General features: G+C 43.1%; 1 protein-coding gene across 31 annotated transcripts in view; it reads left to right on the top strand.

Annotated features, from left to right (window-relative positions):
- Nucleotides 1-27,823, top strand: part of Zbtb20 (zinc finger and BTB domain containing 20) — a 732,891-nt gene that overhangs the window by 685,540 nt on the left and 19,528 nt on the right. For 25 of the 31 annotated variants that reach the window (XM_051149938.1, XM_051149932.1, XM_051149937.1 and 22 more), the window contains one exon: nucleotides 2,102-2,289. The exons of 3 other annotated variants lie outside the window; for them this stretch is intronic. In XM_051149938.1, the coding sequence (XP_051005895.1) occupies nucleotides 2,102-2,289 (188 nt within the window). Of the gene's footprint in view, nucleotides 1-1,565; nucleotides 1,728-2,101; nucleotides 2,290-27,823 lie in introns of all 31 variants that reach the window. 3 more of the 31 variants (XM_051149955.1, XM_051149956.1, XM_051149957.1) reach the window with 1 other exon arrangement.

The following is a 27,823-nucleotide window of genomic DNA, read 5'->3' on the forward strand; positions in this document are numbered from 1 at the left end:
TGTCTGAAAGACGGGACGCACAACAGCATGACATTTGGACAGCATATAATAAGTGTGAAGGGTATGTCTCATTTCATCAGCAGAGAGATGAGAAAAGGGTGTTCAAAGCAAGAACAGTAATGAGGAAAGGTGAAGAGCCAAGAATGTACATTCCAGAGCTCTGGGAATGATAAACGAACTCCAAGGAGGCCAATATATAGGGCCTATGAGATAAGGTAGGGCTGATAAAACAAACAAAGAAGCTGACCTCGAATGCCAGGCTAACAGTCTCATGGGATTTTGAATGGAGAGCAGCGGGCTAGGGTCATGGAGGATGGAGAGCAAGTCAGTGGGCAGCAGTGCAGGAGAAAGTACAGCTGCCTGACGGGGAAGCAGACTGATGAAGACTACAGGCTAAGGTGAGCAACGCAGCTGGGGTTTCCAGCCTTACAGCAGACTACCATGCTAGAAAACCAGGGGAAACAAAGGGTGGAGAAGGGGAGAGTTTAAGGTTAAAGACTGTGATCTTGGATTCTTTCTTAATCTGAAAAACCAGAAAAGCAGATCCTTTGTGATCCAGGTAGGCACAGGAGCTGAGGGTTCACCCCAGAGCCACCCATTCAGCAATGAATAAGGCATTGTAGTTTGGTTCTATTGTGTTGGCTTTTTCTACACTGGGAAATATATCTGAAAGCCCCCTCCCCATTCTAGTCTTTACCATGCTATTTCTGCCTCATGCCCTCTGAAGAAACAGATTTGATTTCACAACCTGTTGGACTAAAAACACAGCATACTAATCATAACACCATATTCTGCGAGGGCAGATTTGACTACCCAGTACAACACATTTCAATATGAACTATTCTGTATACAAGTCCAATGCATGCTCATAGAAACAAGGAGAACATGAAACACAGCGACTTACAACAGATTATGTGCCACACATAATCTATCCAAGAAAGAAAAAGCCATACTCTGTGGTTACATAGTGATAGAAAAAGACACAAGGCCACAAAAACCACAGTTGTGTGCAAGGAGGAACGCTTCCCTTTTGGAGGGTCTGTGATCCATGTGTTATGATGGTGATTTGCCTAGTTACCATCGATTGCATTGTCATGGGGAAAGGAGTCCTGAGCTGAACTATTTCACATTCTATTCCTGGCTGAGCAACAGCACCACCCTGCTACTCCCTATCAGCAGTCCCTTTCTCACAAGGCAAATACCAGTCACGGTCCCAAACTCCGGGAGCCTATACTAAACCAAAGAGCAAAGAGAATCCTAAGGCTGGGGTGAATAAAGAGAAGGGTGGAGTGTGTGTGTGTGTGTGTGTGTGTGTGTGTGTGTGTGTGTGTGTGTGTTACCTTCCCTCTACCTACTAGAGCCTGTGACTTCCTACTTTACAAATAGCTCTACCACTGCCCCTCTCTTCTGTACAGAGTGCAGTTGGGGTTTGAAATTCTATGTTGATTTCAAATAAAACTAATGGTAACAGGAAAGTTGAGTACTCCAGACCATGTTCCAAGAACTGAGACTTAAAGGTAGAAGAAGCCTGTAGGGCCTTCTAATCCAAGCCCTTTATTTTGCAGATGAGGAAACTGAAGCCCAGAGAGGTGAAGTGAGGTGCCCAAAGCCACACAGCAAGTTGCAGGCACAGCTAGTTCCATAGCTCAAGCCTCCTGACTCCCCGTCCAGTGCTCTTCCCATTACTCCACGGTCCTGTCTCTAGCTTCCTGACAAATGCTAGAACGGTAAACCTCCACTAGTATTTTTCCAGACCATGTTAAAACTCTGTAAGGGGCGGGGGGAGGATGCTTTCTTGGATAATGTCAGCCATACGTAGCTCAAGCTGTCTAAAGTTCTGGGACAGGGTCTTTTTATACAGCCAACAGAGTCCAAATGTGGTGCTGTTTGCTTGGCCCATATGCTTTCATGTGTTCCCAGTTAGGCCATTACTGGAGGGAAAAAAACAAGAATCAGCTTGTTTTAAAACAAGGGACATACTGGACTCCCTCCCATCCCCCCTCAGAAAAAAAAAAAATCAAGTTATCTTTAACAGATTCTAAAAATGCCTTTTCCCAAATATGCAGTCAGTTCCTTCAAAGGGCCCTTTGTTTATTCTCAGGAAGAAACCCAAGACAGCTGAAAACCAGAAGGCATCTGAGGAGAATGAGATTACTCAGCCGGGTGGATCCAGCGCCAAGCCGGGCCTTCCCTGCCTGAACTTTGAAGCCGTTTTGTCTCCAGACCCAGCCCTCATCCACTCAACACATTCACTGACAAACTCTCACGCTCACACCGGGTCGTCTGATTGTGAGTACAGCAGTGAGGCGATGGTGTCTTCCCAATGCTTGGCGTGGAGCTTCTCCCCCACCCACCCCCAACATCCCCAGGGTTCTGGCTGGATCGCATTCAGAACAAGCTGTTTCCATTTGGTCTTCCAAAGTAGCCAAAAGTAGCATGCCACCATTTTGATCCAACCACCATCTATATATTGTCAAAACAAGAGTATATTTGAAAGTCAGGTAACCAACCATTTGGCCTCAAAAACTGATTTATTACACTGGCCACACTCTCTTCCATGGCATTAACTCACAAAAAGAAGTGATGATATTCTTGCTTTCTGGTTGTTCTTGCTCTCAATAACAGCACTTCAACCGTCACTAAATGAAATAACCAAATATGGACCTCAGAAGGCCAGTGAGACACAAGGAAACAGCCATTTCCAAATTACATAACCCAAGTCAGATTTGCATTAGTTATTGGAGTCTCATGGAGCTTGGCTGAATTTCGGTCTTTCCAGTTTTTAATTTATTTTGAAGTGGTTAAAGGATAGCACACATTTACAGAAGGAGAGAGAATGGCTTCCAAGAATTCAAAAGCCACCCAGACTCTGCATAGCCAATAAGAAGGCAGGTTAAAAATATTTTTTAATTAAAAAAACTGCCTACGGGCTAAATTTGGAAGTGGGCACTTAATGAGAGTCGTCACTATTGAAATCGCTTCTTTGCTGTTTATTTTTGCCATCTTCTCACTAATCTAGAAGTCACTTCTTAAATTCTATTTTAAGAAAGTTGATAAATCACGTGAGGAGGCTGTTTTTCGTTTCTCAAGTGCAACCCAGTACTTTAGAGAGGAACACATGTGTTGACAATACCAAACCGAAAAAGTATTCCTTTTAGCTTCAAGATTCCCAACAACTCTTATGAACTGGTCTCTCCACAGGATGTCTAGTAACAGGCAGAGAGCTGGCATAATGGAGTGAGTTAAATATACCAAGAAAGCTTTATTCCCCAAAAGGACTCTGTTTATCCTGTTCCTCAAAGACAAAATTAAGGGGAAAAAAATCTCCATTAGGAAATAAGACTCTAAACCTTTTGCTGTTATTTTTTCTCGCAGAACAAATGTAAAATTCTGCAAGGAGGACAAAGAGTGAGTGAGTCTGGGAGATTCCCTCCCCACCCACTTTGTCTCTAGACAAGGGATGTGAGCTGGGGCAGGGGCTGGGCTGCAGCCACACTACAACTGTCACTAGAAAATGAGATCCAAATCACTAAGGCCACATAATCTCTACAGTCAAACTCATGGCTTCTGTTTAGACATAGGGGACAGAAGCAGGGACCCTCTTCCCTGGACCATCATCATAGTCACATCCTTGGACTTCCTTGCCTGGAAGTCTCTAGCCTAATAGTAATTGCAGGAAGAACGTGAAAATAGCATGGCACAGAGCCCATCGACATGTGCACACTGCCCCTGCTTACAGGGAAGGCAGCCTTTCCCTTCATTAGAAAGCCTGGAGTCTCCCTGTGCACGCCTTCATCACCTGGCTTTCTGCCATACCTGTGGGGAGAATTGCATAGAATGGCCTAGGCCAGAAACCTGGGACAACCGAATGGGTGTTTACTGAGTAGAAAAAGCACTGTGCTTCACACACCGTGCAGTAAGCATCCTCCGGCCAGGCCTATTGCCTGGCATATGTAGCAGGAACAGCAGGACAATGCTGTCGCTGCAGACCCTTTGGAAGCCAGCAGAGCGGAGCTCAATGGGATGTCTGCATGCAGTTGGAAGGAGACCCAAGTGGGAGGAGAAACCTAATCTCCAGCTGTCTAGAAAGTCACTTTGATTTTGCCATTAAGATGTGTAAGTGTCTGCACCAACCTGTTGTTGAAATTGGTTCTACTTCTCTCCAAACATATTTGGATTGTAGTTTGTCCTGATTTGAGCCTACACTTAGGGGAAAATTGTTTTTAGGAAAGATTCACAGAAATCTGTCCATTTGGAGGTTGCTTGAGAGAAGACAGGAAAGGAGCTTATTTTAAGCTTTTAAATTTTTTGGATGCTCTTCTTGCATTCAAGACGATTTTTTTTTTTTTTTTTTTTTTTTTTTACTTTCAAATGTCATTCTTACCATAGATTAATTTAAAAGCCCAATTTCTTTAAGGTAAAATATTCAGATCCTATTTAGAATGAGCAGATTTGGGGCATTTAAAAATAGTGCCCTTGACTTGCTAGTCTTTAACTTCAGGAGCATTCTACCAGTATGTGGTATTCCAGGCTTTCACAAGTGCTTGAATTTTCATAGCACCTTTTAATTTTGTGTGTGCTTAGCAAAATTATTCTTAGTCATGACTTAATGCCTACTTCCTGTCCATCAGCATGATTCTTCCCAATTTACAGATGAGAGAACTGAGAAAACTGACACCTAACAGCGGAAGGATTTGCCTACAGTTCACTCATGTGGACTCTGACGAGCTTTTATGAAATTGCTCTCATTCTGAGCATCCAGAGTTCTCTGTTCAAAGCACAAAAATGACATTCATAGCTATAAAGAGGCTCCTTAGAGGAGTGCGGCTACTCATAATGGTAGTATCGCTACAAAAAAACGCACTAGCTACATCATCCCCACAGGCAAGGTGACAAGCCACAGTGCTTTTGCATGTACGGTGCAGAGATGACCAGGCCACCACTTTAAATGTCACCTGCTGTGCCAAAGACCCTTGGCCAAAGACACTAGGGATGTTCAAAAGCAGAAGTAGCTTTTGCAGGATGCTGCTGTCATCCCATCACAGAAACGCATGCTGTTTGGCCATGCACTCCCCAGCACAGCACGGTTTCCTCTCAGCAATAGTCTACCATTTCCACGGAGTTTGTCACTTCACCACCATTTCTGAAAGCATAATAGCAAACAAATGATGAAGAAGAAGATGATGATGATGATGATGATGGAAGGCATTAAGAAAGGGTTCAAGGGACCTAGGTGTTTGACAGAGCCATTAACCCAGCAAGCAGGCTGAGTATGCACTGAGCCAATATCTCCCTTGAGTACTTACGACAAAATGGAGTCAGTAGAGCAGATGAAGCCCTCGTATGAAAGCCCTGTCCTGACAACTGTCATGCTATAACCCATCATAGCCATCTCATGTGATAGACGCAAGCAGAACTTCTGCCTGCATATCTCCCCCTCCAGAACAAGGCTCCCGTGGAAGGCTGAAGTGCTTCTCCCTTTGGCGGCCCTCTGTGCTTCCGCCGTAGATCTGCACCAAGCTCACATCCACGGTTACTTACCTTCCAGTGTTTTCTGTGCTGGACTCATCAGACTGTCTGGTTTTTGTGCCCTTGCCAAGATGCATTTACGCATTAACAGTTTTTATTTATTTTTAATTTAACCTTTACACATTAGCAAACTGTTGTGTGGGTGGGTTTAAGTTTAGCTGTGTGGGCAGCGTGGTGCTGCTGGGGCTGCCTGCTGTCGAGGAGACTGTGGGTTCTTCCTTTCCTGTCTCCTGCCTGCTACCTTCGCTGCCCCACCCTCTGTGTCTCTGTGTCTCTCTGTCTATCTCTGTCTCTGTCTCTCTGTCTGTCTGTCTCTCTCTCTTTCTCTCTCTTCTCTTCTCTTCCCTTCCCTTCACTCATCCAAGGCCCTGTGATTAAATTTTTAGTACACTTGGATCATTTTGAACTTTTAAGCAATTTCTGAGAGAACAAAACAAAGAGGATTTTTATGGCAAACTCCATTAATGCCACATTAAGGCTGACATTTTAATTACCCCCAAGTCAGGAAATGCAAAGTTCAGGTTCCCACAGCAACAGAAACTGTCCCCTTGAGTGCCGAGTGCAGCATCACAGCAGATTCTTTCATTTGGTGGTTGGTTACACAACAGCATCGCGAGGACATTGTTGTTAGGCGCGTCTGTGGAAGCGAGCAGGCTTTCTCCTGTGTCTCTCCTGTAACTACAGGGAAGGACGCGAGCTTTTAGCACCCCTCCCCATGTGTTATCCCCTATGTGCTATCCTGTAACTACAGCCATGTTCTACATGTGCACACAGACAGGACTAAAGTTGCTGTGGGGACATTAACTCTGTTTCCGGACTTCCGTGCCAGTCACATTTAAACCATAATGTTGTAATTTTTGGCATGTAATAAATGTGCATTTCGTGTACACAGACAGAAAGAAGCATAAAATGTATTTTAAAGAGCAATTAATTACTAACTTTGCGATTAAAAAACATTTGGTGCATGTTCCTTCCCGTTCAGCGTCAGCTGCTGGTCTTAGCCAGGCCTAATAGATGACATACTGTGTCCCATCCTGGATCTCAGATGTACTTACTGTATGTTCCTGTTCTTCTGGATAATTAATTCCTTAGTAACGCTGTAGGGGGAAAACAAAATGGAAGGAATATGCAAGCATGTAAATAGGGTAAGGGAGACTTTGAAGGAAATGATTCATTTCTGCAAATAAACCTCTGAGTGCCTGATAAAGAGCCAGAAATCTGCTAAGTGGGTGTAGACAAAGGTTTCTGGCCACCTTGGAGCATCTGGTCCTGGGCCGTAAGAACAACTTGAAAGCAGATTTTCCCCCCATGAATTCCAGGTTGCCCGGTGAAGGAGTGACTTTCCTAACTCTTTGGGCTTCAGAATTTAAAGGTTATTTTATTCTCTAATGACTGGGGGGGGGGGTGGGTGGGGGAAGGGAGTTGTAGGGTTCAAGTAGAAGGGGGGCTTTGCAGAGGAACCCACTTAGAGAATAGTGTACTCTTCACCTATGTTGTAATCTGGCTGACCCATTTGTGTTAGAGAAGGGCATGTCTCAAAATAACTAAGCAGGTTTGTGAGTAAAAGAAATCATTTGCAGTACGCATGGCACAGCATTTGAAAATGCAAGTGTTTGGGTGTGTAATGACAATTAGGAGATGTAAAGCCTGCGCTGGAAAGGTGTGTGGTTTAAGCCCCAGCCCAGTGAGCATCCTCCTGCTATTTGCTCATTCTTTGCTGTCATGCATTCCTTTTTGCTCAGTTTGGTTGCATATGGTATGTAACCTTTAAGAAAGAAACTGCGGTTTTCCAGGGCTCCGAGTTGCTGTGCTCGGGCTGTCTCTAAGTGTGAATGTATGTCTATGTGAGTGAAAACTGCTCAAGCAAGTTTGAAGGTCTCTCTGGCAAATTTGACTGTGTGTTCAGAAATGTTTCAATCGGAAAGCTGATTCAGTATAAAACCTTCCAAAAACTTCCTGAGGCACCTGTTCACATGGAAAGATTGGATTTCTGTTGGAGGTGCTCAGAAGGCAGTGTTTGTAACTGAAGATCTCTGTTTGGTGTGCCAAAAAAATGAAAAACATTTTGGCCCCGAAAAACCTCTATAAATGTTCAAAATGTATAATCAAACAAAGACTTCATTTGGATTCTGATGCATGTACCTCAGCAGCTGTGTCTAAACTGACTGGAATCCCACAGGGGCAGCTGAACTGGATTTTGGTATGTCTTGATAACTGAAAGAGTTATTCTTAGACTTTGGAAGGACAAAAATGGTCCATCTGTGAAGAACCGTAATAGAGACATGGCAAAAACAGCATCTCTGAAAGAGTTATTTATGGAATTTAGGACAAGTTGGACAATCCTGAAAACATTTTGGGGTCACACTAATTTGAAGGAGAAACACAGTCAAAATGGGATGAGGGGTGACAACCACAGATCGTTACTATCCTATGGCCTGGATAATTAACTCTCTAATAATTTATGTATCAATCAAATAGTAAATAGGGCATCTGTACTATGACTAGGTGCTGTGGCTGCCTCCAGAGTGCCTGGGTTCCTTCTCTTCTGAGTTCTGTCAGGAGATGAGTGCTTGCCTTCTTTATATTCCTAACAGTGTGAGTTGACTTTCTGCCATTCCATTAACCAAGTGTGTGTGGGTTTCATTTCTTTAAAAGAGTCTCTCCTGGTTTAAGAAGTCACCTTTCTACCGCTGAGCTGGTTAACATGCACTGTCTTTGGAACTGTTTTTGTTGCCTTTTACCTCTTCCTCCGAGATGTCCCTGCTGATTGTAGCCTTACATGGTAGAAGGCCAGTTGGGTTAGGGGCTCTTTTTTCCTTTTTCTTTCTTTGATTTTCTAGAGTTTGTATTTATTGTGTTTAAGGTCATACTTTTTCATTTTAATTACATCTTTGTAGTCTCTCTTCTTCCATTTGCTAAGTGTGTCACCTATTCCAAGTCCGCTTCTGAGAGAATTTACTGTGAAGAGCAGTGTTGTGACTCAGTCAGTTGATTGTTTTGAAGGCAGGGGGCCACAGGCAGGTGTTATGCAGGATGTAGCCTTATCAGCTGCTGTCCAGTGCTTGAAGACCCAGATCCCTGTAAAAAAGACCAGAGGCCATCATGAAGGACTGCCCCACAGGGTGCTTGAGAGTGCATCATCTGCACCACAACCCTGAGCAGCCATTCACTCACTCAGCCCTTGCATGTAGAGCACACATATGTGGCCAAGTGTAGGTTTACTGAGTTCCATGGGTACCCAAAGGTGAAAACAAACAGAGTCTGCCTCCAACAATCTTAAAACTTAGTCTATGTCTTCAGATCAGCTTTATCTTAGAAGTCAGAATGGTTATGAAATATACTATAACCCATTAACATCTAGTTAAGTTTATTGAAGAGGTTCCAATTGACCTCTTTTGAAAGGTGAATATAATTTCATTGAATGTGAGGCATTCATATTAGGGTAAAGTATGAAGAGTTTGCACCCTAGTTTAAAACATAAAAACCTGCAGGAAGGGCTTTTAAGGGACTTTTTTTTTTTTTTTTTTTTTTTTTTTTTAACCATCAAAACTCTGCTTAAGGAAGGGCTAATTCAGCAGCCGGTATGTAGAGCATACAAGGATGGGAGAGGACAACTGAACAAAGGAGAGAGCTAGAGATATCCTTAGTAGTTTGCACTCCTGGTGCCCGAGGGGAGCTAGTAACAGCAGCACAAGCCAGGGAAGCTAGACTCAGCAGACTGAGGTGAGGGTAAAAACTCCAAGAGACAACTGCTAGGTGTGAGAAGGGGGGAATTATCAAAGATAATACCAAGATCTCAAAAGCAGAAGATTTAGACCTACAGTCCTAGCCACTGAGGAAACTACTGCAGGAAGATTCCAAGTTCAAGACCTCCCTGGGCAACAGAGCAAGGTCAAGGTCAGTCTGGTCATCAGATCAACTCTCTTTCTAAAATAACAAAACAGAAACACAAACAAGCAACAGAAGGAAGGAAACGCACCTAAATACATAGCTTATTGGTAGAAGGTTTGCAGAGATGCACAAGACACTAGGCTCAATCCCCAGCAAAAGGAGGGGATAGATTTCAGAGACTAGAATAGAGTGTCCTTCGTACAATACAAAACATAAACATGTGCATGGTCCCAGTTGAAACAGAGTGGTGAGTTACAAATTGGGCCCTAGATTACAGTAGAAATATTTGAAATTAGGGGTAGGAAACCCTTTGGCCAAGAGGCCATAATTTATGCCATAAATACAGGAGTAAACTTCAAAGAAGACTTTGTTGAAAGAAAAAAGGGGAAATAGAACCTGGGGAATGTTTACATTGAGTGATAAGAAGAGAACAAAGACTCTTCAAAGGAAAAAAAAAAAAAGATCTGAGAGATAGGGGGAAGCCAGGAGAGCGAGGGGATCATCAGGGAGGGGATGGGTCAGCTACAGACAGCTTGAAGGCAGAGACCTGGGCAAAGGTCACCTCAGGCTTTGTGGCTACTGCCTCAGAATGGCTGTCCTGAGAACAGAGTCAGTGCTCTCACGTGCTTGCGCTCGCTCTCTCTCACACACACACACACACACACACTCTCTCTCTCTCTCTCTCTCTCTCTCTCTCTCTCTCTCTCTCTCTCTCTCTCTCACACACACACACACACACACACACACACACACACACACACACACACACACACATCCTGCTATCCTGCCATACAGAGGAGTTTAGGGACAAACAAGATAAATGGTAAGCAGCCTTTGCAAATAGCTTTTTAAAAGAAACTTAGTGATTTAAAGGATGCTGAGTAACTCAAGGGCGGGATCACGAGTATTCTTAAGATGCCAGAGTTCCTAAAGCCCTTTTAGAAATGAAGGGGGAAATGCACATATACATATGAGGGAAGATTCCATAAGTCAGCACCTTAAAGGGAATTAGATCCATCCATAAGACAATGCAGACATGAAGACTGTGACAGGAGAAGAACTTGAAGGCACCGCCCACCCAGCCCAGTGAATCTGTGATTGCATCTGCTCTTCCCCACCACTTTGTTTTCCTTTTGCTTAGTGAAAACAAATGTTTTCTAAGCTTCTTCTGTAGAAGGCTTCACCAATGCCCAGTTCATCTGATCATTAGCTGAGGACAAGAATCAGATACTTGGAGTTTCTAAGTTTTCTAACAATTTTTAAACCAGTTACTTTAAACATAATCCTTTAAAGTGCCATGTTCTGTGAATTTCTCTCCTGACAGCACCCATACAAATAGCCATATAGTTACCTGTGGTAGCACATACTCTTCCATATCAAAGACTGTGAGCACCCTCCGCTTCATCATTTGGGGTTAGGAGGCTTAAACCTGGCCACTTAGAGTATTTGCTTTTTTTAATAGCTAAAAAAAAAAAATGCCAAATGCCATTGCCATCTGGACACATAGTATCTGACATTGCTTCTACTTGAAGATGGTGATCTGGAACCAATTTAATCAAGTATACTTTGCTCTGCTATTAAATTACCTGCAAAACTAAATGAAAAGTATTTTATCATCACTGGAAATTTAAGCAACCACGTGGAAGAATCTTGAACATTCTTCACGATTGCACAAACCACAATGACTTCCCACGTGATAGTACATTGGCTGTAAGAAAGTTCTCCTTTCTTCCTGAATCCTAAAGCTCCATCCTGCTTACCTAGCCCCAGCCGTCGCAGCATGATTCTTGTTTTCATCTTTATATCAAGATCAGAAGTCAAGGCCTATGGAAATTTTAAGAACACCTGGTAGAATATCACATAAGGAATTTGAAAATGTGATTACCAGATTAGGTTTCCTGTGTAATCACTTGCTGTCTCTACTTTCTCGTTCCCTGGCCAGGCATGAGATGGAGAGGAGGCAGTGGAACGGAGATTCCGAGGCTCTGGCTGTGTTGCCAACTTTGAGAGAAGCTCCAGGAGTCAAGCCTATCCCATTTTACTGCCAGCCGATAGGTTTTATAGCACATATGGGACCCTGGGCCTGCTTGGCAACTTGAGTAACCCTACATAAAGAGACTGAGAGGCTGGGCTGGAGACAGGGCTCATCATTAAGAACACTTGCTCCTCTTTCAGAGGACCAGAATTCCGTTCCCAGCACACACATAGGGTAGTTCACAAACTCCTGTAGCTTCAGCCCCAGTGCATCACTCACCCCACTTGGCATCCACAGGCTCCCAAGTACACACACATACACACACAAACACACACACACACACTATAAAGAAACAATCTTTTAAAAAGAAAATTGAATGATGCTCTCAAGCAGACCTGCCTTCTTTAGGCAGAGGATGTTTCTGGCCCTGCCCTGCATCAGAGCAAACATTTGACCCAGAGGCCATACACTTCACTGGTTCCAGGAAGTGAGCCCCCCCCCCCCCTCAGGTCTGTGAGCTCCTTGAAAAGAGAATGCATGTACATATTTAAAGTTTTCATTGGACTGAGGTCAGAGAATTAAAAGAAGGAAAGACCAGCGTTGCCAGAGCTTGTCCTAGTCAATGTCTGTCTCCTCGAACCTGCCCTCTAGTCTCAGGAAACATCCAGATCTAGCACAGCTCCTGATAAAGCGCAGGGCAGGTGTGGTACCCTACAGCAGTGGTTCTCAACCTTCCTAATGCTGGACCCTTTAGTACAGTTCCTCATGTTGTGGTGACCCCCAACCATAAAACTATTTTTGCCTTAAATGGGTTGTAAAGCTTTTTCTTATATGCATTATATCTGTCCATAGGTTATTGTAAAGAAAGTTAGGTAGGATGCTGTTTGTAAAACTCCCAAAACACCACCAGAACAACAGCTTTGACCGTTAATAGCTCCTCCTCCCCTTCCTTTTCGTCTCCACAGTCTTCTTCAATTATTTTTATTTTCATTTTTTGACACAGGGTCTCATAGCCCAGGCTAGACTTGAACCTGGGATCTCTCAGCCTCCTCCTCTGGAGTGTGAGGACTACAGACAGGTGCTACCATGCTTAGTGTCAGTTTAGATGTTTTATATTATGAAGTAAATGTGGGCTTGAGTTAAAGCAATTTAAATGGCGGTTGTAAGAGGGGCCCATACTACCTGAGAACCACTGAAACTCTAAAAACCTCAGTCTGTAGGAGAAGGCCTGTCAGTGTCCACTTCTTGTCCCTTCTGGATTCAGGACTCTGAATCAGGAAGCCACTGATTTTTGTGGCTTTTTGGCCTCTTTTTTTTTTTTTTTAAATTTATTTCTACATTTGTTGATTTACCTTACTAAAAATGAAAGAAGACTAATATTTAGCAAGCATCCAGTCTATGTCAAAGGCACTGTCATAATGCTCTTATAAAATACCCATTTCATAGATAAGGAAATCATCTGCTGCTCAGAAAAGCTTGAAACAAAAAACTTCTGAGTGTTTCCTTGGTGTGAGGAAGCTTTCAAACAATAACAGCATAGTGTTGAGTGACAGCATTGTCCCAAGGAGTTCCTTGTGCTCACCTGCATTCTAATCAGAGGGAGATCTCCAAGTGGAGAAGGGGGTGGAGTGGCTTACTTTCTCTCTCAGATGTCAAACCTGCACATGCCCCTGAAAGCTCTCCATGTCCAAACACAAGAAGAGAACAGAAAGCAGAGCTTAAAACAGGCAGACCATTGTTCTACCACATCAGAGAGCCTTGGCAAAGAGAAACACAAGCAAAGAGAAAATGTATCTCTTTGAAAGACAATCTTCAATGATAGCTTTAGAGTATTTGAGATAATACAAAACCAGGTACACTTTAAAAAGTAAATATGTTTGGCAGAGAGAGGACTACTCTCTGTTACCTAGCCCCACTGCCTTCTCCGTTTCTGAAGCAATTTGTAGTAGTTGGGAGGAAAATAAAACGTGGGGAAGAAACTCAGTGAGACTTGTTGTCTTTGTCCCTCCTTCTGTCCTGTGGTACCCACATCGTCTTGGGCAGTATGATGTGGAGATGGGTTTAGATATTTGCTTCTTTTGCCTCCTGAGTATTTCTGTGCCTGGTATAGAATTGCAAGGACACACATGGAGGAACTTGATCTTGAGTCTTCCAGTAATAGCTGCAGAGTGAAAGCCAAAGCAGATGATGTGCAAGTCTGTATACATCCCAAGCCGGAGCTTTAAAACGATAACTTACTGAGTCATGATTTCTGCATCTTGTATGCAGAATTTCTTAAATCACATGTTGATGGCTAATCAGCAGAATCCAAAGACGCAAATTAGATGGTACAATATTTACAGAGAAAATATATGTGTAGCTCAAAAAGTAACGATCCTCACACTTACTATCCCACCCCCCCCCCACCCCCCCAAAAAGCAGTAGCATTGCAATCTGAACTCCCAACATTGGAGCCAAGAAGGGAGTCAGCCAAGCAGCAGAAGGAGGCTGAGGACAGAGCGTTTTAGTAGCATGAGTCCAAACCCTCAGTAAGTGTGTCTGAAGATTCAGAAGCAATATTCTGCAAGATGAACTATTCCTGTTACTGAAATAGCATTTCCAGCATAAATATAAATATACGTACATGTGTTAAATCATTTTAATATTAATAATATATAATTAATACATAACAATATATAAAGTGCAAAATGTATACTTTGTAAATTATTTGACAGCTTCTTACACGGATATAATAAATTTTAGTCATTTTCACACATACACACCCTTACCTTCTTATCCCTTTCCCTCTCCCACTGAAGCCATTCAATCCCAGCAACTCCCCTTCCTTCCTCCCTCCCTCCCTTCCTCCCTTCCTCCATTCTTTCCTTCCTTCCTTCCGTCCTTCCTTCCTTTTTCTTCTGTGTGTGCTTATGATTCTGTGAATTTAGTTAGGGTTTCTCATGTGAACATTGGTGACAGGTTATATCATGAAATTCCCAGTCAGCATTAAATGTCAGTAGTTCCTCAAGGAAATATATGGTCTTATGAGCCCCTCCCCCTACAGTGAAGAAATGTTGAGGAACCCAACCTTGTACAGGACTTACGTGGGTAACTACAGCTGCAGTGAGTTCATGAGAGCAATGATCATGTCATGTCTAGAAGACCCATTTTGCAACATACCTTCCAACCATCTGGCTCTTGCCTTTGATGACATTCCCTAAGTCTTGCAGTGGGTGATAGAAGTCCCATTTAAGGCTGAGTACTCCACCTTCCCTTATTCTCAGAACTTCAGCAAGTTTGCTTAACCACTGCCTAATGAAAAAACAGTCTCCCTGAATAAGGCTGAGAGCAGTGCTGATCTATGTATATAGACGTGACTGTTTAGAAGGCAACTTGGCCACATGTCCCCTTAGCAAAGTGACAGTAGTGAGTTTCCCTAGGACCTATGATCTCCCAGCCACAAGCTCCTGACAAGATTTACTATACTAGACATGAGTTCACTCCTGGGGGGCAGGCCTCAATTCCTGTTGGTTACAGCCATAACACTCATGCTCTGGCAGCTAAAAAATTATTACATGTATTTATGTGGGGGAGGGGGTGCACACAAGCACATGTAGAGAGCAGTGTCGGTGCACATATGTGCCACAGCATGTGTGTGGATGCCAGGGAAAAACTTACTGGTTCTTTCCTTCTACAATTTGAGCCCATGGATTAAACTCAGCTTATAAAGCTGAGTAGCAAGTATCTTTTTGTTGAGTTATCTCAAATGCTTCTCTGCTAGCTTTTGTAAAACTTATTTTATTAATCAATTAACTTATACTTTCATTTTTGTCATGCTGGGAATTGGACTCAGTGTTCACACTTGCCAAGCAGTTACTGTACCACTGATTGTTCGGCCCCAGCTGAAATGCTGAGTGCTTATTTTATCCAGGCACAAGTCCTAAGTGCAGAACTCTGGTCTTGTCCACTGCTGAGTCTCTAGGATTCAGTGAAGTGCTCAGCTATAATAGGTGCTCAACAAATGTCTGCAGACTGGAAAATTGAAAGAGGTGAGAGAGCTCAGGGAAGTGTGTTACTGAGCATATCACAGGGCTATAAAACTGAATGGAATTTTTGCACTCTGCAGGCCCACATAACAAAGTGCATCCCAGATACCCTCAGGTTTGTATGCTGGGAAAACAGAGAGCTTTCTCTTGAGCGTAGACCACTACATGTTTTGATTGCAGTATGACAGGGTTAAGGTCAGCTTTGTAATATACTCTGATACTTGTCTTTTCATAGATATCTGGAAATAGAGACTTCTTTTCAAGATGCTCAAACAGATGATTAGGTGAAAGCTCTAGAAAACCTTGTAATAACAAAAAAGGAAAGCTTTCCCCATTTCTGCCTCCCATTGCTGCCACATGGTGTACAATTTTCTGTACCCCCAACTGTTCTTTCTTGTTTCATCATCTTTCCGGGTACAGTCTTTGTCTGAGGAATATGGCTTGTGACTGTTAGTATAGCAAGGAGACATTTCTCGAGAAATCCAGCCCCCATACACATGGCACTCCCAAGCTCCTCCCCTGGGAATGGCATGATTTGATCAGCAGCAGGCAGAGCTGGCCCAGGGAAATAAGAGCTTGGCATGGAATCTTAGGGCCCTCCTGCTGGAGGCGGCCTCAAGAGAGTTGCTTCACACCCACCCTCCTTCAACTGGCTGGACAGTAGAAAGATGTGTAGGAAAACAAATTCCTGGCTGAATGAATAGAGGATTAAGTGACTGAGAGATGAGTTTGCTGCTGCAGAAGTCCCCGCCATCCCTTGATGAGAAAGGCTAACTTTGAAGCCACTCTGTTCTCCATGGCACGGTTTAGTGTATCCTCAGCTTTGGAATATGGTTGCCATCTGCTGCCAGTACATAAGACTAAGGAAGTATTGGGGTGGGTAGGAGGAGGCTGGGAGGAAAGAACAGAGACACTTAAAATGAGCTAATGATCTCCTTTGTGTTGGAGTCTAGGTCTCAGAACATCAGTCCTGTACTTTAAGAACAAAACACCAGTGTGTCTTGGGCCACACCAGGCGCCAGCACATCAGATAAGGCCAGTGCTGTGTAATGTTCAGCTGCTGAGCTTCAAGAAGTTCTGAAAGTGAAATCAGAGGAACAAACCAAGGAAGCAAAAATGGGAAAGCACTTGGAGTAAAATAATCAGAAGGACTCTGCAGAGATGTGTCTTCGGGGTTACAGTAGTTCAAACATGACTCTACTAATGAAAGACTTGGAAAATAGTCTAAATCCCAGGAACTTAAAGCTTCTTAGACTAAAGGAGAGATTTCTCCATCCACTGCAAAGGCACTGTGACGCTTTTGTACAGTCACAGGGTGAGAGTGACCTAGCTATTGTGCATTGTTGTGCACTTAACCATTGATTAGGAGCCATGGGTTGCTGTCGTGGCAGCAGGAGTGGGTGGTCCTTTACAGACAAAAAGGCCGAGTAAGCAAAGCCGGTAAAGCCAAGAACATCTCTGAAAAGCAGTGAATAGCGCAAAGAGCTTCCTCTCTCCCTGATATTATCTGTATAAATTACTAGTTATGGCACGGAATCATGTTGATAATTTATATACCAAATGACATGCCAGAGAATAATAATTAAGCTGAGATGTACACTAGTGAAAAAAATTATCCCAGTGAAGTTTACTTTTGAGAAAGCTAATTAGCCAAGTATGACATTTGAAGGCATGTCCCCTTCTACCCTTAATAGTAGCTCTGTCTCCACTTTGAGGGATTAGCAGGATAAAGTGAGGCAGAGATGTTTTCTGTTGTGAAGAGAAAAGAATTCTTTCAGAAATACAAGTGAAGTGAGGAGACAGTTACAATTGTGGAAAAGCAGAAAATCAGATCACCACGCATAGAAAATGGTTGCGAGAGCATGTCGACCTCAGCGCCCTGGAATGACCAAGCCAGGAAATACTTGTTGGCTGTACAAGCTTTGGCCTTGACTCCTATCTGCCATCAGAGACAAGTCATACACAGCTGTGGTGCAGCCACAAAGTATTGTTAACATCCTCAGTCCATTTCATGAACACTTTCTCATCCCAGGAACCCAGTGTGCCTCCATATACTCTTGGGCTTGTCCCAGGACATCTCTGTAAAGCATAAACGTCTTCATTTATAGATGAAATAACTGGTCCACAAGGGCACAACTCAGTTCTCTGTCTGTAAATGTGAAATGATTAATAGTCATGATGCTGACCCAGAACATTGTGCTATTTTTCACATTATTTTGAGTTTCTCAGACAAAAGCCATATTTTGTCTTTCTCATTATTATTTTTAATTGGTTTTCAGAAAAGCCAAGATAAAAAACATAATCTAACAAATATCCCATAGAGATATTTGGTGCTCTCTTCTCATTTGAGAATAAATTAAGATCTTCTCTGCTTCTCTGAGCTGGATCTCTGCAGATAGTCACAGTCCCATGCCAGCTCTCAAATGAATAAGGGCTCATTCTAATGACTGGATCACAGACCCTTCTGTGAAGAAACAGCCTTTTAAATTCCTGTCTGGACACTGAATAACTTGTTTTTTGTTTAAGAAGAAAAAAAAAACTTTTAACAGTTTGACCTGAAAACTTTTAAACATTACTAATATACAACCTGGTTGAGTGTTTAGCAATAAATTTAGGCCCAGTATGTGAAAAGCCAAAGAGAAAACTAGTGGCTTTTATTCTCCCTGGTGACCTGCACTAAATGTTACATATTTACTTTGTAAATGAGGACACCCAGTGGCCAGCAAGTGAAACTATTCTAAACAAGTCCTGACACAATGTCAATATAAAGATGGGTCGCCAGCACCCTCGGTAGAAAACTTCTAGCATCTCCTACCAGTGCACACCAGCTGCCCTCAGTCAGGCGAGAGTTAAGCCTGATAGTTTTATACTTCAGGTAGCAGATTAGGTATCTCTTCCCTTTTCATGGAAGTGTGGCTCATCTTTGGGGCCCCCTGAATCTCCGGTGACAGAAGGGCCTGGTGAACTGTTTCTTAGGACAAGTGGAGTCAGGAAGATGAGAATAACTTGGCATGGATCAGAAATAATAAACAAATGAGTGTGGTTTAAAAGAAGTGAGCTAAAAACATAAACCAATTGCTTTAAACTTGAAGTTCATAGAGGAAACAGAACCATGGTTATTAACTAATGAGAGGATAAGGAAATTAAAAACAAAAACCCAAGAGGAAGTGTAGGCCTGAAAGGGACTAAAAGGACCTTCTGGAACAAGTAGGCACACCTCAGAGAAAATGAGCCCTGGGCCTCCCACTTGCTTTCATTAATGTCTGCACAGTGTTGTGGATAACATACCAAACAGATACTCAGAGAAGACCTACCACTTTTAAGGAAATGTGTGGGACCGTGTCAGGGACCTGGTTAACAACATTTATACTTGTTGTTGTAGTTGTAATTGTTGCAGTAGGTATAATAGAGTTGTCTAACAGCAGTAAGACAGGCACAAATGAAAATGAAGGAGGCATTAATTTACTGTTATTATAAGTTATGTAGTACATGTACAGATTTATTCCTCACATGCAAGTATGTGAACCATTTCCTTGTTTTTCTCAAGAAGATTGAGCCAAAGACTCCCATGACCAGTTTATACGGAAGTCTAATGAAATCTCAGGACTCTTTCCTTCCCCAGATGTGTACAAGATATAGGAAATGTAGGGAAGGGGGTAAGATCCTGAGTCCATGGTGAGCTGTGTAGTCAGCATTGCTTAATTACCTCAATCTCATTTCAAAGTACCAGACTCCCCCTTCATATCCCAGAAGGAGCCCAAATTAATTCCTTTCAGAAGACCAAACTGGGAAAGAAAACCCTTCCTTTTAGGGCTTAATAAGCTCTGAAAGCACAACTCACTGTGACAAGGGAGCCCGTATCCATATACAAACTTTTGACACCTCTGACCTACAGGAGGAAGAGGAAGAGGGGGACTCTCTTATAAACGTTTTCTGATTCTATGACAGCAAACCAGAAATTAATAACTCCACTTACACCTCTAAGCCAGTGTGAAACAAGAAAATAAAGAACTCAGCATAAACTCTAATAATCATGTGAAATGTCCCAGAGAACAGAGAAATTTGAGTAGGTTTCATGGAACGTATGTAAGAGTTGGTAAGTAGGAAAAGCCCAATGATTTCAGAACTTGTAACAAATTGAGGATAAGAAGAGGATGTGGTGGAGTGGATCAGGTCGGAGAACATAACTCATTGGTACTTAGCTAACCTAGTATGCCCTAGACTCCATCGCCGACACACCACCATCCGCCAAAGGAAAGGATGGATGCAATAGATGTAGACATTGGCAAAATGGCCAGCCTCGTGGACCACGAGAAGGATTCTGTTTGGGGGAATCTCATGAGACTCAAATCAAACCAAATTGACAAAATGAGACAAGATTGTAAGAACATAGCTCAATCTTTTCACTCTAATCTGTAAATGATATTGTAAATATTATAGAATAGGGTATGTAGATACAATGAAACCAAACCCAAGTGCTCCTTGCAACCATAACTGTGAGCTGTGCTTTCTGCTCCACTGGCTTACCAGTGCTTCCTGAGGGTCTGAGCTGTGGCAACACTTCAGCACTTGCTCAGTATCATCTTCATCTTAGCACAGGAAAGGAACTTACATGTTCATTTTAATTTTTATTTTATATTTTTACATTTGAAGATAAATTTTCCTCAGTACATACACAATCTAATATATTCATTAGATTATGTTGCAAAATAAAATATGGGCATTTAACTACAGGTATACAGTGCACTTGAAGCTGATTCTATAATTGGTTATCACAAATGGGCACCTGAGTTCCAGCTACTTACTGTCTAAAGGTGGCCTACACAAATCACCTCTGAGCTGCCATTTAACCATTAATCTAGCAAGGAATTAGGGTGGAAGGCCTGCACTGCTCAGGGCAAGAGAAAGATCTCGCCTCCTGCCCACTGTACTGCACTTGCCTTCCCATGGTCGTGTTGGAGGTGATGTTATGCTCAGAAGACACAGGAGAGCACACATGAGCATGAACTCGTGCTTCAGAAACACTCAGAACAAAACTGCTGCAGGGCTTAGAAGAAAGTTCAGTGTCTTGGGAGCTGTGTGGTAATTTCAGTAGGAAAGCTTATTTACCTGACACTATGGGATCTTAGTTCTCACTCACTGAAATCCAGATGAAAGGGTGTCCTAACTCACAAATGAATTTCTGTAACTCTTACCCGTTGACGTTTCCTGAAAGAGCTGTATTCTAGAGAGGTAGGCTGTCTCATTACAATTATTGAAGTGAGAATTTTATTTTTCCTGTAAAAGGAAGTGCATGTTGATGTGGAGATGAAAAGGAAAACAAATGAGCAAGAAGATGCTAGCTTTTATATAAACATGTTTTAAAATTTGAATTTCCTTCCCAGAAAAAAGAAAAGAGTTAACTTCCTAACTGCAGTGACTACATCGGTCCCTGTTTTAGGTCTGTCCAAATCCAAGCTCAGCATGGAGGACTGTGAATTCAAATGTTTTCTTCTGTCAGCTTTGTATCCCACCTAGGACCCAGCATCTCTGTATTTTTGTTCTCCAGATTTCGTGAACAATGGAAAGGTTACAATAGGGCAGCAGCTATGCTTGTAAGGAAAGAGCTTTAGGGGGAAATGCAGTTCCTAAAAGACTCTTCAAAGGTTTACAGTATGAGAGGATTTGGAGGCATCACTCTCAGATTCCACTGAGTTTTCTCCCTAGTGCCAGCAGGTATTCCCTCCTCAAGAAACCATTTCATTTCAAGTCTGGGAGGAAGGCATAGGAGTTTTTCATAATGTCTGGAATTCTTTTATTTTGAGAGTAAAAATGTATGCTTTCACAAATACATGGCAAGACAGTTAGTATCCATGTTTTATTCCACTGGAATCAGAAGCTCAAAGCATAGATATCCATCATGCTTGCAGGAATAGCTAATTCTAACAGATTCCCTTGACTGAGAGTGAAGGACTGCCTAGCACACCACAAAGTATTGCTTTATGTATGGTGGTGAGTGTATTTCCCCAGGAGCTCAACATGTGCATTTGAGTGGACCAGGTGGGGACAGTTCTCCCCCAGTAAGAGTAGGTCCTGTCAGATTGCTTGGGGATTTGGAGAGAACAAATACAGAAGGCAAATAGGCATTGGCATCCCCACCTGAGGGCTGGGTAGGGCTATTTTCTGCTTTGGACATCAGAACTGTAAGCTTCCTAGCAGTTGGATTCCAGAGCTCATACTAGTAGGACGCACGTGCACGCGCACACACACACACACACACACACACTGCTCCAGGTGCTCTCCCTAAGCCCATGAGTGTCCCTGGTTCTGAGGCCTTCAGACTCACACTGAGCTATCCCGGTGTCCTCAGCCTGGAGATAACCTATCAGACAACTTCTCAACTGACTAATTGCATGTGCCAATTCCCTTAATAAATGCCCTCTCATATGTCTGTATGCATATCCTATTGATTCTCTCCCTCCAAAGAACTCCACCTAGCACAGAATTTGGTATCAAGAATGACTTTAGAGGAGCTGAATCATAAGGATGAGTTTCCTGAACTGATTTTATGGTTTCTAGGATTGACTCTCTAATCTGATTAAACTAAAAACGCTAAACTTAGTACAGAGAGCACCAAGAGACTGTGGTGTGAACTGTAGGGAACACAAGATAAATGCATTTGATACTCCCAGCTCACCACTCATAAGAAACAAGGAGTTTAGTGACCCTGTCTATTGTACTTTTAAACATTCCAGAGAACCAGGAAATATGATGCTGGTCAGTTGCAAATCTTCAGAAATAACATGTCTTGGCTCTGGCTCCATATAACTTGCTGAAGCATGTCCAGACTCAAAATTTCTCTGCTAAAGTTGTAAAGTTGTAGGTAAAGTGCTAAAAATTAAGCATGCCCTCATCATGCAGCTGGCTGCATTGTGTTGAACTCAACCTTTCCTGATGTCTACTGTTACAGTGAAGACATTAGAGGAAAGGTGGGCTGCAGGGAGGGGGAGGAGGAAGGGAAGAGGGGGTGCTTAAAGTCCAGGCACACTCTGTAAGTGGAAGTATCCGTTCTCGGGGTTCTCCCCTTTCCTGTGCCCTACAACAGAGTGGCCTCTGTACCCACTACCCTGCTGCATGGCAGCCAGTTCCTCCCACCCCTGAAAAGGACTGCCCACCCACACAGGTATTTGGCCTTTCTTGTCAGTCTGCAGACATTGACTGTCCTCGTTGCCTGAGAAAACATTAGTGGTCTCTCCTGAGGTGCTGCAGCAGGATAACATTGCTTCTCCTCAGGCCCCAGCCTTCTTGGTTTCTAGACAGAGACGTAAATTCAAGTCAGACCAGAATCCCTCAAGTATGGAACAAAGCACTGCCCATGAGAAGGTGTGCTACAACCCAAAAGAATTGCTGAGATGTCTGCTTTACGTAAACAGCAATCTGGAGACCATGTGGGGGAACAAATGAGAGAACAGGATAAGTTAACAGGAAATAAACTTAGATTGGCCTAAATGGTTTTTTGTTGTTTGGGGGGGGGGGGGGTTGTTGTTTTGTTTTTCGAGACAAGGTTTCTCTGTGTAGCCTTGACTGTCCTGTACTCACTTTGTAGATCAGGGTGGCCTCTAACTCACAGAGATCTGTCTGCCTCTATCTCCCAAGCGGTTTTTTTTTTTTTTTTTTAAACAATTGAGTATTTAAGGCTGTATGGGGGACCAGTAAATGAAATTTCAATTTGTACACAATTCTTATATATGTGAAAGATCTAAAAGTCCTATATTGTGATTCTTTATTAGCATATCTTCTGGTAACTTTCCAACTTCAAATATGGAGGCAAATATTCTGCATGAAAATATGAAATACCAACATCCTCACATTCCAGTTAACATGTCTCAGCTTTACACCATACACACTGCACTCCACTCAAGAGTTGTCTTTCACAGCACATGAACATTAGCAAGAAAAGGAGGCTAGTTGTGGTGGCGCACACCAGTAGGATTTGCTAAAGGGGGCAGAGGCAGGAGGATCACGAGTTTGAAGCAGAGCCTGGGCTACACATTTTTGGGCCAGGCGTGGTGGTGCACACCTTTAATCCCAGCACTTGGGAGGCAGAGGCAAGTGGATTACTGTGAGTTGAAGGTCAAGCTGGTCTACAAAGTGAGTCCACTACAGCCAAGGCTACACAGAGAAAACCCTGTCTCAAAAAAACAAAACAAAACAAAATAATAATAATAATAGTAAACAACCAGAAAATGATTTTTCAGCTTCCTCCTCCACCGCCACTTCCCACTGTGAGAAGAGAAATACATGCTACCCTTCTAGGCTCCCTAAGCCTTTGAAGTGATCCCTTGGCACTCCAGATTGCTCTTATTGGCCCTCTTTTGATCAGTGTTATATCCAACAAATGAAAGCCTGAGTGTTTTTCTTAATGCCCTAAGCTGCAAAATGAAATGTGGACCACAACACCTGACTTGATTTCTTTCACCTATTTAAAAATGGATGAGATGGCTTCTCTCCTTCCTACAGATATTCTTAGGACCATCAAAAAACTCAGGCTTACAGTTATACATAAAGCGTCCTTCTGGTGCCTGGGACATGGCTCAGCTCTTGCCAGGGCTTATGTACAGACCTGACAACCTGAGTTCTGTCCACCATCCCATAAGGGAGCAGGAAAAACCGACACCCAAGAGTCCTCTGATCTCCACACTTGCTCTTTGGCATAACTGCCTATACACAGAAACAGGCCTGGCACCCACAGATAGACAGATGAAAAGAGTTTTTAAATATGTTTGGGTTATACAAGAACGGAGTCAAGGAACAATGAGATATACATGGTTAGCTTTTATCTTTCATCATAGGCTGGACTCTCATTTTTAACTCTACATTCCTCTGCAAATAATGTTGGGTTTCTTGGTTAGCCACTTAACCAAGAAACCACTTGGTTTCTCTGTGTAGCCTTTCTGTCCTGGAACTATCTCTATAGACCAAGCTGGCCTTGGACTCACAGAGATCCACCCACCTCTGCCTCCTGAATAATAGGATTAAAGGCATGTGCCACCACAGCCCAATTTGTTTACACTTTTTTTTTCAATCTGAAGATTTGTTCTTTCCCTTTGCCCTTTCAGCTCTTGCAGAAGTAGGCTCAACTGACAGCAGTGACAGTATCATCTGGGTCTCTTTCTTCACAGAACCCAGCTGGGCTGTCCTTCTTGGATGTTCTAGCCGCTGGAAGGCTGTGTGCTAGGTACCTGAAGGCAGTGGCCACTAGGAGCTTTCACAAAGCCATGCTGCCTGCCTTCTGCAGACTGAAGTCATCAATCTGGGCCCATTAAGCAGAGATGGTACATTTCATGTTGCAGCTTAGAGAGGTAGGAAAAGCACTGTCTGGTTTGTTTGCTGCAATATGCATCAAAAGCTAGTCAACAGGCTTAAAGTGAAAATGCCCAAGGAAGGCCTGTAAAGGCTTAGGGAGATTGGAATGGTAGAGTGTATTCGCCTACTTCCTCCACACTGGGAGAGCCAGAGGTAGGCCTTTCACCAACCAGTGCTTCAAAAGAGTAGCTTGTAAGGGGCAATCCAGGGCCTTTGAGGGGCTCTGTGATGCTGCTTTGCTATAGCCCGCCCTCAGAGTAGGGACCCCTCCCACTCAAGTAGAAACTTAAGATGAAGTGAGAACTGGATCTGGGAAGACAAGGGCCAAGCATCAGCATTCCACTGCCAGATGCAAGGTGGGTAGTTACAGTACTAGACAGACAGACAAAGCAGCAGGCAGCATAGTATAATTTATGTAGACCTATAACCTTGGCTACTTAGTTCCAGACATTGTAGAAGGATAATAGGAAACCTGCCAAATCCTTCCATGACCTGTATAAACAGAAAAGGGTTAGAGAAAGTGAAGACAATCTGAACTCAAGTCCTACAAACAGAATCACAGCTCCCTATGTGCTCCCAACACTGAGCTGAATGAATACAAGGCAGAGCTATCACTTGATATCACTCCATACACTACCTAAAATGTTCTGTTCATATTTCTTCTCATCCTTCTCCAAAGAGGCTGAGCCATTTACCAGGAGAAAAGAAATAATCCTACCTTCCAGGGACAAGCAGAAATGTGCTCTGTAACTGATTCCTGTAGACTGAAATACTTGTTTAGCTTCCCAGTCAGAGCAGACGTGTACAAAGATCAAGGGGTTACGGGGCTTGTGGCTCCAGTCTGACCCCTGGTGGGTTCTCAGATCTGTCTATGTATCTTCCTCAAGCTCTAGAATGTATGAATATGACAGGGATACTTAGCCCCCTGGCCAAATGGGAGGCTCAGGGCTGCCTTTTCTTAGGAAAATGTAAAGAAAATTAGTATATACCCAGAGTTCTTATAAAGATGAAAGCCACCATCAAGCACTTGAACGATGCCAGTGTGGTGATTCCCACTTTGTCTCTGTTCTGCTTTTGTATTTGGCCTGTGAAAAAGACAGATGGATCCTGGAGAATGGTAATAGATTATTAAAAGTTTAGCCAAGTGGTGAATTCGATTGATTAATTTACAAGATGTAGTTTCATTATTTAAGCAAATCAACACATGCCCTGGTACTTGATAAACAGCTATTAATCGGACAAGTGCCCTTTTCTCTATCCTTGTCCATAAGAACCACCATAAGCATCTTGCTTTCTGCTAGCTAGGCCAGCTGTGTATCTGAATTGCAGTTCCTGCTTCAGGGTAGTATTAGCTTCCTAGGCCAGCATCGCAATTGAAGTTCCAAGGATCTTGATCACATTTCCTTTCAAAGCTGTAACACAGCTCCTTTACACTGATGGCATTATGCTGATTGCACATGGTGAATGGAAAGTACCAAATACTGTGGGCATATTAATAAACAAATTATTATCGAAAGGTGGAAAGTAAAATTCAGGGCCTTCTACTTCAGAGAAAAAGTTAAGGCTCTTAGTGGTGGGGCTTGTAAGCTACTACAACTGGTATTTCCTATAACCAAAAAGAAAAAAGGGAAATGGCACAGTGTCTGTGTAGGTTTTGCCTAGTAAGTCCAGGCTAGCCTGGTCTACAAATTGAGTCCAGGACAGCCTGGTCTATAAATCGAGTCAGGACAGCCTGATCTACAAAGCGAGTCCAGGACAGCCAGGGCTACACAGAAACCCTGTCTTGAAAATCTTAAAAACAGAGTAAGTACAGAGATGAAGGGATGGAATAGAGGAGGGGGAGGAGAAGAGAAAAGAAGGAAGGGGGAGGGGAGGAGAAGAGAGAGGGAGGGGATGGAAGAGTAGTGGAGAAGAGAGAAAAGGAGAGAACAGAGAAGAGGGGAGGGAAGGGAAAGAAAAAAGCAGAGGGGAAGGGAGGAAGGAAGGGAGGAAGGGGGAAGGGGGAAGGTCAGAAAGGAGAGAGGGGGATATTACAGAGCTTTCAACTGACCCCTATTTCAAACTTCATTTTGTTGAGTGAACTAGACAAAATGAATATACTATAATATCTCATTTTAACATTCAAAAATATTAAAAGATATCTCATCCCCTAATTCTTCCATAAACTTGTATTAACTGTCAAACGAAGTGTGCCCTGCTGAAAACCAAAATCAAGTCAGACTTTGCTAAATTGCCTCCAGCAGTTGAAAACATAGCCAGCTTCATTTGCTAGCTTCCAAACAGCATTGGTACTTCCTTGTCCACATTTTTCTTTTCTTTGACTCTCAGGTTGTTATTGGTAACTTGCTGTTCTAAAAAGCAACTTTTACTTGAAGATTGTTAATCTTATTGTATAAAATGTTACCAACTCTGAGCTGGGGGAATGAGTCAGTGGATAAAGCACTAGCCACACAAATGTGAGGACCTCGAAGCAGATTTCCAGAACCAATGCAAAGCCTCATGCAGTGGTGTATGTAAGTCTGGGAGAACGATGCCCCCGAGACGAGAGACAAGGCAGAGGTGGGCAGAGTTTGAAGCTGGGCTGTGGAGGCTTGGCCACCCCTGGCTGTACCTGGTTCTTGTCCTGAGTAACTGACCTCCTTTGAGCCCTACTTTTGATTTATCCCTGTTGGCTTGATCCAAGTTCACACTGGTTTTAATGTGAGAATTGGTATTTCCTCCTTTTTACAACCTTGCCTTCCCATCCCCCCTTGCTCAGCCCCCTCCCCGCACCTTATCCTTGCACTCCTTTATTTTATATACCCTTTTACTCTCCTGCCTGAGAAAGAACTGGATTTCACACCTAATTAATAAAAATTGTATTGCCTGCTGTTCCCTTTCTTGTCCATTTTCTCTTATTCTCGGGAAGCTTTTTATTCTCATGCTAAGTCCTATCCCTGGACTCCTGCAGGTTACGGACAGGCAAGGGCAAAGTTCCTATAAAACTGAGCACCAGATCCTCCACCACCCATTTCAGAGATGGGGTTTCCCCTTGGGGGCTCCGCCCTGCGTTAGCCCC

Source organism: Acomys russatus, chromosome 8, assembly GCF_903995435.1.
Source record: "Acomys russatus chromosome 8, mAcoRus1.1, whole genome shotgun sequence".
Classification (NCBI taxonomy): Eukaryota; Metazoa; Chordata; class Mammalia; order Rodentia; family Muridae; genus Acomys; species Acomys russatus.